The 15,818-nt window shown below is 33.9% G+C and overlaps 2 protein-coding genes across 2 annotated transcripts; one reads left to right on the forward strand and one right to left on the reverse strand.

Moving 5' to 3' along the window:
- Nucleotides 1–695: 695 nt before the first annotated feature.
- On the reverse strand, nucleotides 696–2,022 carry LOC106368671 (peroxidase 17-like). The gene is made up of 3 exons (XM_013808683.3): nucleotides 1,690–2,022; nucleotides 1,418–1,609; nucleotides 696–1,337 (listed from the first exon to the last, which is right to left on the reverse strand). The coding sequence occupies exons 1-3, from the start codon at nucleotides 1,891–1,893 to the stop codon at nucleotides 741–743; spliced, it is 993 nt and encodes a 330-aa protein (XP_013664137.2). The 5' UTR covers nucleotides 1,894–2,022; the 3' UTR covers nucleotides 696–740.
- A 5,583-nt stretch (nucleotides 2,023–7,605) lies between these two features.
- Nucleotides 7,606–11,734, forward strand: LOC106363702 (RNA cytosine-C(5)-methyltransferase NSUN2). Its single transcript, XM_048741519.1, has 15 exons — nucleotides 7,606–7,873; nucleotides 8,045–8,133; nucleotides 8,308–8,374; nucleotides 8,457–8,572; nucleotides 8,682–8,748; nucleotides 8,843–8,891; nucleotides 9,051–9,136; nucleotides 9,221–9,480; nucleotides 9,564–9,619; nucleotides 9,691–9,776; nucleotides 9,861–9,953; nucleotides 10,051–10,372; nucleotides 10,470–10,990; nucleotides 11,051–11,285; nucleotides 11,368–11,734. Exons 1-15 carry the CDS (start codon nucleotides 7,694–7,696, stop codon nucleotides 11,571–11,573), a joined length of 2,433 nt encoding a protein of 810 aa, XP_048597476.1. The 5' UTR covers nucleotides 7,606–7,693; the 3' UTR covers nucleotides 11,574–11,734.
- The last annotated feature ends 4,084 nt before the right edge of the window (nucleotides 11,735–15,818 follow it).

Here is a 15,818-nt window from a genome sequence, read left to right on the forward strand (position 1 = left end):
TCTAACCGTTTTAGTGGAGAAGAGATTTGATATGATGTTAAAAAAAAAAAACCTTGAGGATTCAAGCAACCCGTTCTCTTTTGTTCTAACATGAAACCTGGAGAAAGTGAAAAGTTACTAAAGTTTTGTTGAAGAGATTGGTAATGGTACTTTTATGACTTGTTGGTAGGCTGAGATTTTGCTGTGTCAACTGGGTCACTCCGCATTCAGACAACAGATTGGTCATGATCATTAAAACAGCAAGACCAGCATATATTGTAATTCCCTCATCCATAAGCCATCAAGTAACCAATATCCATTCACTTTTGGCAAGAGGTGCAGAATAATTTTCCCAAGTAAGGAAGTATAACCAACAATCCATACCACCAAACTGTATTCCCAAACTGAGTGAATCAGATTTGTTGGTTATTATAAGCCAAAAACACCATCACATAATCTCTAACTAAAAGCTTCTAATCGTTTATATGTATGTCACATCATATTAATTATTTAATTCTATTAGTTTGGTAGAAATCTCAAGTACAGTATATGGATTTATTTGAAGTCTAGCTCTCAACATTTGTTTAATCTCCAACACTGAAGTATTTGCATAATATGCTTGTTTATATGTTTTGGGTTTGGATGTTTATATGTTTTCACTTATTTAGACATTTTCTCCAGTTTTACGGATCTAAAGTTGCAAATGCAGCATCAAGGGTCTAAAAGATCTATTTAAAAGTCATAATATCTCTCTTCTAATATCAAGAGTCACCCAATAATACATCATTATGCCTTGTATTAACAACCCTACAGTTAAGCCTAACCTCACCAGGTCTCCCAGATTGCAAATCACCCAACTTCACCATCCCTTCTTCAAAAGCTCTAAAGAACTCACCTTGATCCTCACTAAACCTCTTCACATACCCTCTCGTCTCTCTGCTCGTGTACAGAGTCTGATCCGAGTTAAGAAACCCTCTACCTGAAACCAAGTCTTTGAAGTACTGATTATCAAAAACACGAGGCGTCGCGTCTAGATCCCCGGTCACGTTCTCGTCTCCACCCAAAGGACAAAGCTGGTTAAGCTTCTTCCTGTAAACCGGTTCGAGAGCCGGATCCGGTTTACCAGAACCGGATTGGTTATAAAGCCTGAACATGATCGAAAAACACCGACCTTTACCAATCGAGTGTGATCCAGACAAAGCCACCATGTCTCTAACAGAAAGATCGAATCTTTCGAAGAGATCGATCAAGAACGTTGCGTTTGCTCTCGGGCTCGGCATTATATCGTCGGAGTCTTTCTGACTCGCTGTTAAACTGTCTTTCCTCCCGAGCTTCACTTCCCAGTCCGGTCCTCCTGTCTGGTTTCCCCCCACAAGAAACCGAAATTACTAAACCGAACGTTCACTAAACCGGAAAAGTTATTTTTGAGTTTTCTTACAAGAGCAACGGCGTCACGAGAAGCCATGATGACGATGTCGGCACAGGAGACAGTAGATGGACAAGCTTTCTCTAGAGCTTCTTTGATGTCGTCCACGACTTCGAAAGATCTAAGCGAATTGATGTTGGAGAGTGATAGTTTCTCGCCGAGCATGTTCGGTGTGTCGTCGAGCAACACGGACCCGTCACATCCCTTGAAAGAGAATATAGATAAGTCTATCAGAGAAAAGAAATCAAGAAGAGAGAGAGAGAGAGGGATTGGTTGTGTTTTACATTAACGAAGCAGTCGTGAAACTGGAGACGCATAACGGAAGCGACGCTTCTGGCTTCTCTGATCATGGCTTTCTTCATTTCGTCTCTCACGATGGATTCAGCTTCAGGGCATGTTTCGCTGTAGAATCTTGGTCGGAGGATTTCACCGGTGACCATCGTCAAGAGAAGTAGGTAGATGATGAGATGAGAAAGAAGGAGAGACATACTTTTTTTTTCTTTTTTTTTAATTATTAAAATGTTTTCTTTTTTTTTTTCCTTACTTTAATACTTTGTGTTTGGTTTTTGATGGAGAGAAGAGATTTATAGAGAGAGATTTTGGTGGTTTTCAAGAATGATTGCCTTAAGTGGGTTTTGTGCAAGTGTGGTGGTGATCTTCCAAATGTCATTTTAATATCTGATTTAAATAAAATAATTCCTAATTAGAGGTGTTACAAAATAAAAGATTCCTAGTTAAAGGTTTGGTCCCAACAGGTAGTTATTGTAGTTTCCAAATTTTACATGTAAGTTTTATTATAAGAGTGATAGAATCTCTTATATATTAATTGAGAAGCATTACAACATTTTTTGTAGTCACATGTCATCACTAAAATAATTATTAGAATATTTAAAAAATATGTTGGTCCATCTAAATATAAGTTTTTTTATTAAACTAACCATAAATACATTATTAATGTGCTTCATTATTTTCTTAAATAAATCACGGAATTAACTAATGTGGCTAAAGTATATATGATAATGAATGATTTTGAATAATAAAGATTTGATAAAAATAAATGTACCTTATATTATATTTGTTTAATTTTAAACTATTGAAATAAATTAAATAATCATATTAACTGTATAATACAAATTTAGATTTTTTTTGTATATCTTATACTTTAAATTTTTTAAAACGAGTATAAATTACTAAAACTGTCAAAATCCTCACATTCAATTTTGGTTTAAATTTTTTTGTTATGACATGATACAAATGATTACAAAATCATATAAATCGAAAGTCTCATTTAATAAGTATTAAGATTAAAAGATATATAAATACATATATCATTTTAAGTTAAATTATATGCCATATAAAATACATAAATATTTTAGTTTTGAAATTTGCTTTGAACAAATTTTTTTGATAAAAAATATCATTTTATTTTTTAAAAAATATTATAAATTACTTAAACTATTAATCCCACAATGAAATTTTATTATCAGTAATTTAAAGTTTTTGATATAATAGATACAAATGATATAAAAAACATATGAGTAGAAAGTATCATTTAATAAATATTAATATTAAAATACATTGTATATATGTTACTATCATTTAAATTTAATTATATACCATATCAAATAGAAAACATATTTTTTTTTGGATTATAAAATTTATTTATATTTTCGCACTAATTTAATTTTATAAGTAATAATTACTAACTTTTTAACTATTAAATATATATTTATTATTTCATAATATGTTAAAATACATAATATAAAATAATTTATATATATAATGTTTATTTCGCGCAAGGCGCGGATCTTAACCTAGTCCAAAATTAATCTTGGTCAATGGTCATAGATGGAGCCATAGAGGTTCTTAATCTAATGGTCTAAACACATTTATAACATTCGAAGCCAACTTTTGACTTTGTAGAATGGAATATAAACCTTATCTTCACAGTTAAGTTGGGTTGGTATAAAATTGCTCAAATATACAGTACAAATAGTACATATGTACAAGAAAGAAAGAAAAACAATGCTTGTGGTGATCAATGCTACCGTTACTGTTCACCTAAATTATTACTAAATGGTAAAACTGAAATATTAAAATAAACGGCTTATTTTGAAAATATGCAGCATAGAAAAAACTTATTCAGCCATAAGAAACTAAGTATATTTTCTAAATACTTTCACTCTTAACATTTATAGTTGTGCCAGTCTGCTAGATGCGGTGAAAGTTGAAACACACCCAATATGCCGGAGCCAATATCCATTAAAGTCGTGATATGTAAAAAAAGAAGGTTTTATATTCCGATTACTTTCAGATATTTTTTTTCACCCACAATTAGAAAGTTTATTACAAAATTTATATATATATAACAGAAAATAATACTACTACAAATTATTAGACTATAAATCTTGATCTAAACAAAAACTACAAAAAATAAGACCAATAATTTTGCTTTGTCCCTAAAGGGTATAAGATTAAACCTTATTAATTCTTCTAATTATCGGAATTGGATTTGAAAACATGTATGTAATCTAGGGCTTTTAGTTGGATTATTTGTGGTTTCTGAAGTTGGATTTGATATCTCAACCAGTTTCTGGTACAATAATTGAATTATTTTGGAGCCGTTGACTGAGTTAACAAGATAAAGTGGACCAAGAAGAGTCTTTGGGTTTACCAATCAAATCAATAGTGACATAGTCACATATAGTATTAGAAACGACATGTGGTGGATAACGTCTTCTAAAAGCAGAAACCCTATCTTAGAGAATTCTTATCTAATCCATATGACATGGTAAGTTTGAATGTTGATGACATCTGAGATGTTCCCTATATTAGAGACTTGGAATTCCATTCACCATTATGATATTGAAGTCTGTTTGCATAAAGCGGTATGGTGTACAAAGAAAGGTATACCACCGAAATATATCTTTGTAAATTGGGTCATAGTCAGTAGCAGCTTACATATTGGAGACATATCGAGAAGATTAGGTCTTCAGATTCCCCCGGATTATCTTGTTTACAGTAATTTGGCAATATGTGATTTCACTTTTTCCTCAGTTATTCTTATAGTCTGAGATATAATTTGTTTTATTCTCCCAAGCTCATTCACCTACTATTTGTATTTGAAGATGGTATTATACTTATTGCCTAACTTAGTAGATATAAGAATGTTGCTCTGGTTTTGGAATGAGCTCTTCAAACTTATACACCGATATGTACGAGAATAAATGCGAGATTACATTCATGAACCTCTAGACAAATTTTAGTAGTCATAACCATTATATCCGGAAGTGTATTAAAAGAGGTGTATCCATTCTAAAATTTGAAGTGATTTGATTTTTAATGAGATTTTAAATGATTTTATTGAATTAGAGAGTTTAAAATGATCTTTATTAAACCACTCTAGAATATTTTTTAAAAATACGAGATTTGAGTTTTATTTTCTAACTAAACAATTCCACCATACATTCACTTGAAAACTTTACAATTCCACCACTTAAAATATTTTCAATAACAATGGATTTTAAAATATTTTACGAAATATCAAGTTCAATAACAATAGATTTTAATTGAGTTTTTAAAATCCATATTTGAACAAAAGTATATTTGTATTTTAATACAAATCATCTACAATTTTCAGTTGAAACACACCCCCTCTAAATTTCAGTGCATCAGTAAAAAAACCAGAGCATTTGTTGGACCGGATGTAGGTATGTCTGTTATCATCAGGAATTTTTTTTAATGATAAGTATGTATTTAAAAAAAAAAACAAATCATATTTTGAGGCTACTATAAATATGAGTCTAAAAATTATAAAATTATTCATTCATATAATAATATATAAATCATAAACAAGTATTGACCTCAATCGCTTTTGTTTTGTTTGCTTTCTTCAAGTTAGATTTGCGTTTTTTCGAAATAATAATGTTCAAATTATTAGTTTGTAGCAACTTATAGTCATAGTGGCTTAGTGGTCGTGCATGGGCTGATTCCCTTGTATCGAGAATTAAACCATCCTAAATATGAATGGTTATTTTTAAAATCAAAAATTTTAAATGCTGATTTCGGACTTATGTAAATTATGAGTCTGTATTTGATGACAAAAAAAAAGAGGGTAAATTATGTGCTTAAAATCTGAAATTTCCATGGTAAATGTATCCATGATTAAGCATCATATTGGATCCGTTTAATTAACCAATAGTTATGATAAATTGTTTTTTTTAAACAAATATACATAGCTGTAAATGTATTTTGGTTGTGTATACGTATAAAAAGCATTGCAGAGAAGAGAACAAATGACTAACGTTTGATCAAAGAAATTACCTTAGACGAGATCTTACCTCGCAACCTAGTTCTCTCCTTGTTCTGAATGTATGAAATAAGACTAATTTTTGGATATGCAGATCACATGTTAAATGTGAGCTTCTTGCTCTCAAATCTCAAATCTTTAAGAATATGATCGTATTGCATTTGTTAGAGTAACCTTTTCCTCTACTTTATTTACTCCAAATTCCACTAAAAACATATATACCATTCAAATGAAACTTAATGTTTTTGTTTTTATTCCACTTACTATTTAGAAAAAAAGAAAACACACTTAGTTTTACTATGTCTTTTGATAGAGTAATAATATTTCCACTAACTTTTTTCTTGTTTTTCACTTTTTCCTCCCATTTCTACTTTTTATTCTATTGATATCCAATCATATTCAAAGAATAGCTGAAACCCTCTCTTAATTAATGAAAATTAAAATTAAAAAATCACAAATAAAGTAATTATTTTTTCCATTTTGAAAGAATCTGTGTTTATGATTAGTTAAAAATTGTAAAAAATAATTAATTATAAAAAATACATATTAAAAAATAAAATAAAGATTTATAATAAATTTTAACGTGTAAAGTTAAAAAGTTAAAAACATACTGCATAATATTTTTGGTTACACAATTTTTGATAAAGTTAAAAAGTGCATTTGATATATGAAAACATTATTTATTTTGAAACATAAAAAATTCTTTAAAACATCATCTATTTAGAAATAAAGAGAATATAAAAAAACGGAGAGATTATTGATAGACGGAGAGGTGAATGATCGGGTGTCGTGAGATAAGAGGATTGTCATGACATGAGGAGGCAAACAATTTGAGCCATTGGTTCGTATTTCCTGGAACCGAACAAATTGTCATTTTATAGCATTTTCTTTAACTATTTCTATTTATCTGAAACTTTTAAAAGTGACTGAACTGACACTAAAGTAGGTCGTCATCATCATCATGACTTCGCGTCCGTGGACGCTGATACGTTGCCGTTTGGAGATATTATGCTGTCCCCATCTTTAGTTGTCAGTTTTTATTTTATACATTTACTTTGGACAAACATCATAATTGATACATATGACTCGGAGTTACCTAGTTTCCTAAAAAAACCCTATAGAATTCGAGACTCAGGTAAGGGAACGCACGTGAAGGCCATTGAACTAAAACCATACCAAAAATCACAATAATACTAATATAGGCTGATCCGGTCGACTCCAAAAGAAAACGCATTTAGTTTTATAGAATGGAATAGTCCAAAAGCGTATTACACTGTCTGACCTGATTTTGAAATACCTTCTGACTAATGTCAAAAATCGTACTATAGAAGTGAGAAGAAAATAAGTCTGTTGGAATGCCTTGAATTACCGGAATATATGTCGGTTTGTTAGATTCCCTTTTAAATCCATTTAAAACTTTACCTCCTCAAACTTCTTACTCCACTGCCATATTTGTTACTTCTCGTATTAAGTTATAGCCAGCGCCAGCTTTGGTGCCTTTACACCATGAGTTTTGCATTGCTGGTGTAAGAGCTTGAAACTCACTTTCTAAGGCTGAGGAATGTGCTTGCCCAGCTCCCATGAGTATTCCCAAGTTCATTTCAGAAAAGCCATCATGCTTTAGATTTCTGGTGGCTTGTGCTAAACAATCCATCATAATTACACTTTTATCCATCCTTTGATGAGTTATTTGCTGCTGGTTTTATGTTTGATTCCCATCAATGTACACATGTGCTTCTCTCCATTCCCTCTGTATATTTTTTTGTAGTTTCATTATTACTTCCTTTAAAATGGTTCAAAGAGTAAACGGGCTTACAAATATATATCCTCAAAACAAAAACCCTAAGGCCCATTAAGAAAGCCCAGACAATCAAGAGTAAGAAACAACACTTTTGCTTCATTCACTCTTTCCCCCACAGATTATTTTCGTCCCGGCGGCGGAAAAATCCAATCTTTCTTTTCCGACGAGAGCCGCCACAATGGGAAGAGGAAGACACAGAGGTCGTTCTCAGAGGAAACACTTCAAAGAAAGCAGAGAGAATGTCTGGAAACGCCCCAGGACCGATCCTACCGTCGACGCTTCCGACAACGCTGTCGCTGACAAACCTAGCTGGGAACCTATCTTGATCGACAACCCTAACTTCGAGGAGTATTACAAGGTAATAACACACACTCGTGGTTCTGTAATAAATCGAGACAGTTCATTTTTTAAACTCTTAGGGTATTATGAGCTATTTAGGGTTTTAGGGTTTTGATTCTAATGGCTTTTTCTCTGATTAATGGATGTGATTTAGTTATTTAGTGATTCGAACTGTTGTGATTGTGTGTAGGAACAAGGGATAGTGAGAGCAGAAGAGTGGGATGTGTTTATGGAGATTCTTCGTAAGCCTTTGCCTGCTGCGTTTAGGGTTAACTCCAAGTAATTTTTTTTTGTTTTCTTTCTCTTCACTATTTAATTTTTGTTCATAGTATCAGTGAGGTTTAGGGTTTTGTTGCAATGTAAAACCTTGAAGTAGAAGTTATCAACTGCAACTTGGATGGCTCGAGGTTTAAGCTTCTAACTAGATGCCTCCTCTCTCTTTATGATTTGCAGTAGCCAATTTTGCGGTGATATTATATCGATATTGGAGAATGACTTCGTTAAATCTCTTCAGGCTGAGGTAAAGATACAATGTTTGTTGTTGGTAACTTACACTAACGTCTTTGTATCAATGATCTCACGTTGTTTTTTTTGCTCTCTAGGCTATAGAAGGTGGTGAATTGGAGGCTATTAAGCCATTGCCTTGGTATCCGAAGAACCTGGCTTGGCATTCTAATTTTTCTAGAAAGCAGATTAGGAAACATAAGACACTTGAGAGGTACCCTTTTCACTAACGTTTGAACAATTTTTGTTACTCTGGTACTTTTTAGTGTGTGGTTGAATAGATTGTGTTACACATGATTGGTTCTTCTTTGTGTTTTTATCAGGTTTCATGAATTTCTTAAATTAGAAAACGAAGTTGGAAACATTACCAGGCAGGAAGCTGTTAGCATGGTAAGATAGCTTTACTACACTCTCTCCCTGAGTTAACCTTGTTTTTTCCTTTTGTTAATAATATATCAAAACATTGTTGAATTTAACCATGCAGGTACCTCCTCTCTTCCTCGACGTACATCCAGATCATTTTGTACTTGATAGTGAGTAAATTTTCATTTGACATTGTTTTTCGGGACCTAAAAGTCTTCAAAGGGCTCAAAGAAGTATCCGTATTGCGAAAGGAAGAGATGTCATTGACCCAAAAAGACTATATCCACTAATGGTTACTGATCACTTGTCTTCTGTTTGTGTCTGAGCAGTGTGTGCTGCACCCGGTTCCAAAACATTTCAACTGCTTGAGATTATACACGGAGCATCAGAACCAGGAACTCTACCTAATGGAATGGTTTGTATTATTCTTTTCTAATTTACAAACTCTGGTTTTAGGTGGATGGATAATAGATTCTTTTTTTCTCCTGATATTAATCAGGTGGTGGCTAACGATGTTGATTTCCAAAGATCTAACCTTCTTATTCACCAAACAAAAAGAATGTGCACATCAAACTTGATAGTGACTAACCATGAAGGGCAACAGTTTCCTGGATGCCGCCTGAACAAGTCCCGAGCTTCCGAGAAAGGACTAAGTGAAGATATGCCCATTAATCAACTTTCCTTTGACCGTGTTCTGTGCGATGTTCCGTGCAGTGGTGATGGCACACTGCGCAAGGCTCCAGACATCTGGCGGAAATGGTGTTTTCGCCTTTTTCTCTATTCGTTGTCTTAGGATGCATTTGTTTTTTTTAAATTCTGACTCCTTTTTGGTTTCTGCACAGGAACTCAGGAATGGGCAATGGACTTCATAGCCTACAGGTTATTCTTGCTATGAGGGGTAAGCTTTTCTTCTGTGTCCCTCGTAGAATGACCGGCCTGTCTTAAACATATATGCTTGGTCTTGTACAGGTTTGTCGCTGTTGAAAGTTGGTGGGAAAATGATATACTCAACCTGCTCAATGAACCCAGTTGAGGATGAAGCTGTTGTTGCTGAGGTAATTTTCAAGCAACTTCTTCACCTTTCATTATGAAACTGCTTATGTTGTGTGGATGCGTATGAACTCTTTGCTTGAATTCAGATTCTAAGGAGGTGTGGAGACTCTGTTGAACTTGTAGATGTTTCCGATAAGCTTCCTGAACTTATACGAAGACCAGGTCTTAAGACATGGAAGGTGAGTTCCTACCACTATTCAGTTACTGATTAAAGCCCTCTGCTATAAAATATAATGGTGTTACTCATATAATTGTTCTTGCCTCTCTTGGATCCAGGTGCGTGATAAAGGTGGGTGGTTTACTTCTTACAAAGACGTTCCTCAAAACAGAAGAGGTGGAGTTCTTGTGAGCATGTTTCCTTCTGGGAAAAACCTCACGGACTCAACTCAGACCACTCAGAATAATGAGAATGGTGGTGTAAACGCCAGTGAAGATGGATGCAAAGAAACAGACAAGTCTGTGGTAGATGCTATTCCAGATGAACCAGTTGTTGAAGTCTCTGATCTTCCACTTGAACGATGCATGAGGATTATACCTCATGATCAGAACACCGGTGCCTTTTTCATCGCTGTCCTTCAGAAAGTTTCACACTTGCCAGGTGATTTTTTTTTTTTCTTTTGAAAGGAATGTTTCCTCAATCATTGATTGATAATCACCTATGGTTCTGTAGAGCTTATCGGTAGTTTTTCTCACAGAATTTCAGGAGAAACCAAATCCGAGAAAGCATTCGTCTACCAAAAACGCTGACTCCACAGAAAAGGCTCCAACTGAAGAAGCGGTAGTAACTGCCGATGCTGAACCAGTAGAGAGTCCAGTGGAAAAAGTTATAGAAGCAGATGCAGACGTTGAGAAAGATGATAGCCTGGTGGAGCATGAGAAGGAAAAAAACACAGAGGGAGAAACCATCAAGGAAGAGAAAGAAGCCAACAGCTCGAGTCACGCAGGAGACAAGAGAAAAGTACCAATGCAAGGGAAGTGGAAAGGCTTTGACCCTGTTGTCTTCCTGAAAGACGAGACGTTGATCGATAGCGTCAAGGAGTTTTACGGTATCAGAGATGAGTCATTCCCGTTGTATGGCCACCTCGTGACGAGAAACACTGACACAAGCAGCGTGAAGAGGATCTACTACGTTTCTAAATCTGTCAAGGAAGTTCTTCAGCTGAATTTCGCAGTCGGACAGCAGCTTAAGATTGCTTCCGTTGGCCTCAAGATGTTTGTAAGTACCAAAACTTCTATTCACTCATCTCTGGTCGTTTAGTAACCGTTTGAAACGCAGGAGAGACAAACGGCGAAAGAAGTTGGGAGCAAGCCTTGCTCGTTCCGTATCTCATCAGAGGGGCTACCAGTGATCCTTCCATACATCACCAAGCAAGTCCTCTACAGTCCAATGGCAGACTTCAAACATCTTCTGGAATACAAATCTATCAAGTTCCCAGATTTTGTCAATAAACAGCTGGGACAGAAAGCAATTGACCTTGTCCTGGGATGCTGCGTTGTGATTCTCAGCGACGGTGCGTACTGTTTTGGTTTAATGTTAGATGCTTTGTTCATGTGTGGTGTGTGGTTTTTCTTACAGTTTTGGTTGCATCTCAGGTGAAGAACCGGTGGAGGTGGATGCATCAACAATAGCCATAAGTTGCTGGCGAGGGAAGAACAGTTTGGGTGTTATGGTCACTTCTGCTGATTGCCAGGAGCTGCTAGAGAGACTTGCTGAGAGAACACCCAAAACCGAAGTTGGCTCGGTAAATGGAAGTAACGGCGATTCAGGCGGTCCTGCTGATGCTATGGAGACCGCTTAAAAAAGCCCTTGTCTCAACATCATAACTTTACTGTTGTGCTTTTGTTGATTGTGCACTTTTTATATTCCTTTTGTTAAAAACTTTTCATAACTTTAAGCATTATGAAAGAATATGAAATTTTGTTAAAAACTTTTCTATATGTTTACATCAGTTGAGGATAATATTTTTTTGCAGAAAATTAAATTAAGGTTGATTTTATATATATATATATATATAATTAACAGATAACTAACATATTTGGGCTTTGACTGTCAATATATATATTTAAATACGATTTTGTTGAATTTTTAATTAATTTAGTAAGAAATATGCACTAGGCATAATTGGTAGAATTCATGTAGTATTTTTGTTTTTTTTTTTGTTTTTGTTTAGTTCAATATAGAATATATACTACTACAAAGTTTAAAAAGAAATAGCAACAACGCGTACGGTTGAAAAAGCCTAATTCCGCAAAAAGTAAGAATCAGCTGATTGTTCCACCTGAATTAAAAGATTAACCATGGTTGTGGTGGGACCCAAAGCGAGACTCGAACTGTAATAATGGTAAACATAATGAAAATAAAACTGGCCTATACAGGTTTCAAACCTGTGCCTTAGCTCTAACCAACTGAGCTAATAGGCCATCTCATAAGTAATGGTCTGATATATTATTTACTCTCGTAGCTCTTGTTAGTAATACTACCTATGGTTTTTCTATTAGATTTGAATATATTATTAATATAATTTATATATCTAAGTTCTAACTAAACCGAACCAAACGTAAACCAAATTGAACTCAGCCAAACCAAAACAAATACAAGCTAAACCAAACTAAGTTTAGTTTATTTTGGTTAAAATTTTCTTAGACTTAAAATAAATTGAACCCAAATTTAAATCGAAATGCTAAAAGTAATTTAAATTTTGAAGTTTTTCATCCTATCCCAAATTAACAAAATATCAAATTTGTTGTTATTATAGTAATTTCTCTAATAGCGAGAATCCTAGAATTTTTAAATTAATCTTTTAATGAATTGGAGTTTCCAACTCCTAACAAACTTTAAACATGGAAATATGGAAAACAACACGGTAATAAAGGAAGCGTTCCCACAGAAATAGGAGCAGCTCTCTTATTTGCAGAATTGAAAAATAAAAGTAAAAAGGAGACTCAGGCTAGTGATACTTTGGTTTGGGCAACTCTTATAAGCTCATGGCAACTCTTACTCATATTGATTTCCTTTGCTTTTTGGTTAAACTCTCCAAAATAACCCACTGTATGTCGTCTTCATCGAACGAATGAGCTCTAGTAAATGAAGATGAACCATTATTTATCCTTTCCTGAAGAGCTCTAGCAGCTATTTCATCCTCCTGAGCTTGCTTTCTCTTTCCATTATCTTTGAAACTGTTTAGACTCTCCTGAATAGCTACAGCAACAAGTTCATCCTCTTGAACTTGCTTTCTTCTTTTATTATCTTTGAAACTGTTTAGACTCTCCTGAAGAGCTACAGCAACTAGTTCATCCTCCTCAACTTGCTTTCTTTTCCCATTATCCTTGAAACTGTTTAGACTCTCCTGAAGAGCTACAGCAACTAGTTCATCCTCCTGAACTTGCTTTCCTTTTCCATGATCCTCCTGTTGGCGACGAATTAAAAGAGATTCTTGAATAGCCAAGCGAAGCTCTTTAGCTTCGGGGGATGAAAGATCTTCCATTTTCAGACTCTCCTGGACTTGCTTTTGAAGTGGACGAGGAGACTCTTCCATGTTTAGGCTCGTTTGTGAACGAGACCGTAACTTGTCCCTATGCTGAATTAGCTGCAAGTCAATCTGACAGAACTTGACAAAATCATCATTGATTTGTTTTATTTTCTTGGTATACGAATTTATCTTGACTAAATTGTATAACCGGACGCGTGAACATTTGTGGACCATTTTTTTAGCGGTTAGCATCAGTTTGGTAAGAACAACTAAGTCTTTATTACCTGGCTCCAGTCCTTCTTGCAACAAATCGATCTCTTGGAAAATGGGTACTAATCTCTCGATGGTCGACGCCAATTCCTTGAACAAGGGTTTGAAGTCCTTCACTTTCTTGGCCTCTGAAATCACCAGCTTCATAATCTCCGTAAATGGAACCATATCCATGATTTCACCCTCTTTCTCTTCTTCCTTAGAAAAAAAAAACACACATTAATTCTAAGTCAAAAGCAAGTAGATACGTTGTGTTTCTAATATCACCCATATATATATAAAAGTTAGGGAGATGATTTAACGTAGAAGATGACAAAGTAGTGAACAAAAAGAAATAATAAAGTCTTTAATTATTTCACTCATGTTCACTATACCTTCTTGCCCCATGTGAAACTCCTAAACTAGTATACTCACTATAACATCTTGACTCGCAATTCACGGAAGTCGCATTGTGCCTTAAAGGAGAAAAGAAAGAAAGAGATCTTGTTAATGAGTTAAAGTCTAATCTCAAATTTAATATGGTATCAAAACCAAGTTATAATATCATGTATACGTAAATAATATGTTGAAGACGTTAATCGGCAGCTTTTTCCGTGTAGAAAATTTCATTTTTAAGAAAGAAGGATAAAAACTCAAGAATGTATTTGACTTTGTTAATAAGAATACATCTTCCTAAAATAGTTATACGAACAGTCCATAAATTAAACTAAGAAAAAAATAACTTAACAACATGAGTCAAAAAAACTCCTAAATTTACAATAAAATCTCACCGTAATAATAAGAGAAACAGCGACAAACAAATTTTGAGAATTTCTAGTTAGAAATAAAAATTGTGAAAACTCCGACCTTGAAAACTATTATAACAAATCGATCAACATCTTGCACTTTAAGCATATCGAATTATCAAAACCCCAAAAACGTTAAACAAAGACCAAAACTAGTTATAAAAGAATAGAAAATTAACCCCCCCCCCCTCCATTGACTTTATGAAAACACATCATGTGCAAGGTCGTGCTTATTGTATTATTTACTAATGAGTGTATTAATATATACTAGTGGTTCTACTTCTAAGTGTAATTTTCTCAAAAATAATTACATATAGAGTCAAGTTATGTTTTACATAATAATAGGACACATTGGGAGGAGATCAACATGGAGGTTGTAGACATGTGAGTTTAAAAAAAAAAATCATCATGTTTTATACACCAAAAACTATGAGCACTTTTTGAAAACTTCTTACAATATCAAACACTTTGTAATATTAACAAGATGGACAAATAGATATTTTCTAAGCAAATAGACACCAATCAGATAGACAAACTACATACATATATCACATATTAGTTATAACAAAATAATCAAACTGTGTGGAAATCCTTTGGTAGATGTCCATCTGCTCGACAAACTTGTGATGGAAAGACTCGGGTTGAATATGTATTTTTGTGGATATTCTCTTGGTAGACGAGATCTTGGCGAATAAGATGGCGTGGAAAAAATACCATGGGATAACATCCGATGTACAAAAAATTGTGGACATTTATTTGGTAGACACTCTTTTGTGGACATGCATGTTTCCATAGAACATTTCCTTAAACACCCTGAAGGTGTACTTGAGACTCATAATGGAAATCAATAGTATTTCAAATAAATTCAAATAAAGTAAGAATCAAATCCTGAATCAAATAAAGCGATCGTCAATGGAATATCAAAATAAAATTGTGGTATTCGCTGGATAAGAGATCAAGTGCACGAAATTGCATAAGTTTGGTGTTCTTCGTCAGAAAATAGAGCACAAAAGAGACACAAAGAAAGGTGAGGAGATGGAAGAGTGGTTACAAGATCAAATGTGACATGGTTAGTTGGTAAATTGGGTAAATCATTTAGAAAACGGTGTTACAAGCACATTGTGCCTTAGAGTGTAATTGAGATTTTAAAATGTATCTCTAAGTATAATTTTCTTCAGTAATAATATACGCATACTATGAAATTGACCACAGTGAAAAGCTAGCTCAGTCACTCCAAGTAGTCGCACCCCAAAACTAGAAAATGATATAGCGGTGACAAAAGAATACAACAAGGGCCTCACACGAACTAGAGGTGTGAAAATATGAGTATATTTGATTTGATCTGTTATTCAATTTGATTTGATCTAAAATATTTGAATGTCCTTAATTTATAGAGTAAAACAAATACTAATTTGTAATATTCGTAAATAACGAAGCAAAACACAAATACTTTAATTTTTTAAACTGGATTTTCGTTCCGATTCGTTATAGACATACATATATATATATATATTATATT

The sequence above is a fragment of the Brassica napus genome, chromosome A9 (genome assembly GCF_020379485.1).
Source record: "Brassica napus cultivar Da-Ae chromosome A9, Da-Ae, whole genome shotgun sequence".
In the NCBI taxonomy this organism is placed as follows: Eukaryota; Viridiplantae; Streptophyta; class Magnoliopsida; order Brassicales; family Brassicaceae; genus Brassica; species Brassica napus.

Bases quoted from the DNA above. Each gene is read 5' to 3' on its own strand.
- LOC106363702 (XM_048741519.1), top strand. From the start codon at position 7,694: ATGGGAAGAGGAAGACACAGAGGTCGTTCTCAGAGGAAACACTTCAAA. The intron at 8,134-8,307 runs GTAATTTTTTTT...TATGATTTGCAG, and splicing joins GCGTTTAGGGTTAACTCCAA to TAGCCAATTTTGCGGTGATA. The intron at 8,573-8,681 runs GTACCCTTTTCA...TGTTTTTATCAG, and splicing joins AAACATAAGACACTTGAGAG to GTTTCATGAATTTCTTAAAT.
- LOC106368671 (XM_013808683.3), bottom strand. From the start codon at position 1,893: ATGTCTCTCCTTCTTTCTCATCTCATCATCTACCTACTTCTCTTGACG. The intron at 1,610-1,689 runs GTAAAACACAAC...TTCTCTTTCAAG, and splicing joins TTCACGACTGCTTCGTTAAT to GGATGTGACGGGTCCGTGTT. The intron at 1,338-1,417 runs GTAAGAAAACTC...GGGGGAAACCAG, and splicing joins CTCGTGACGCCGTTGCTCTT to ACAGGAGGACCGGACTGGGA.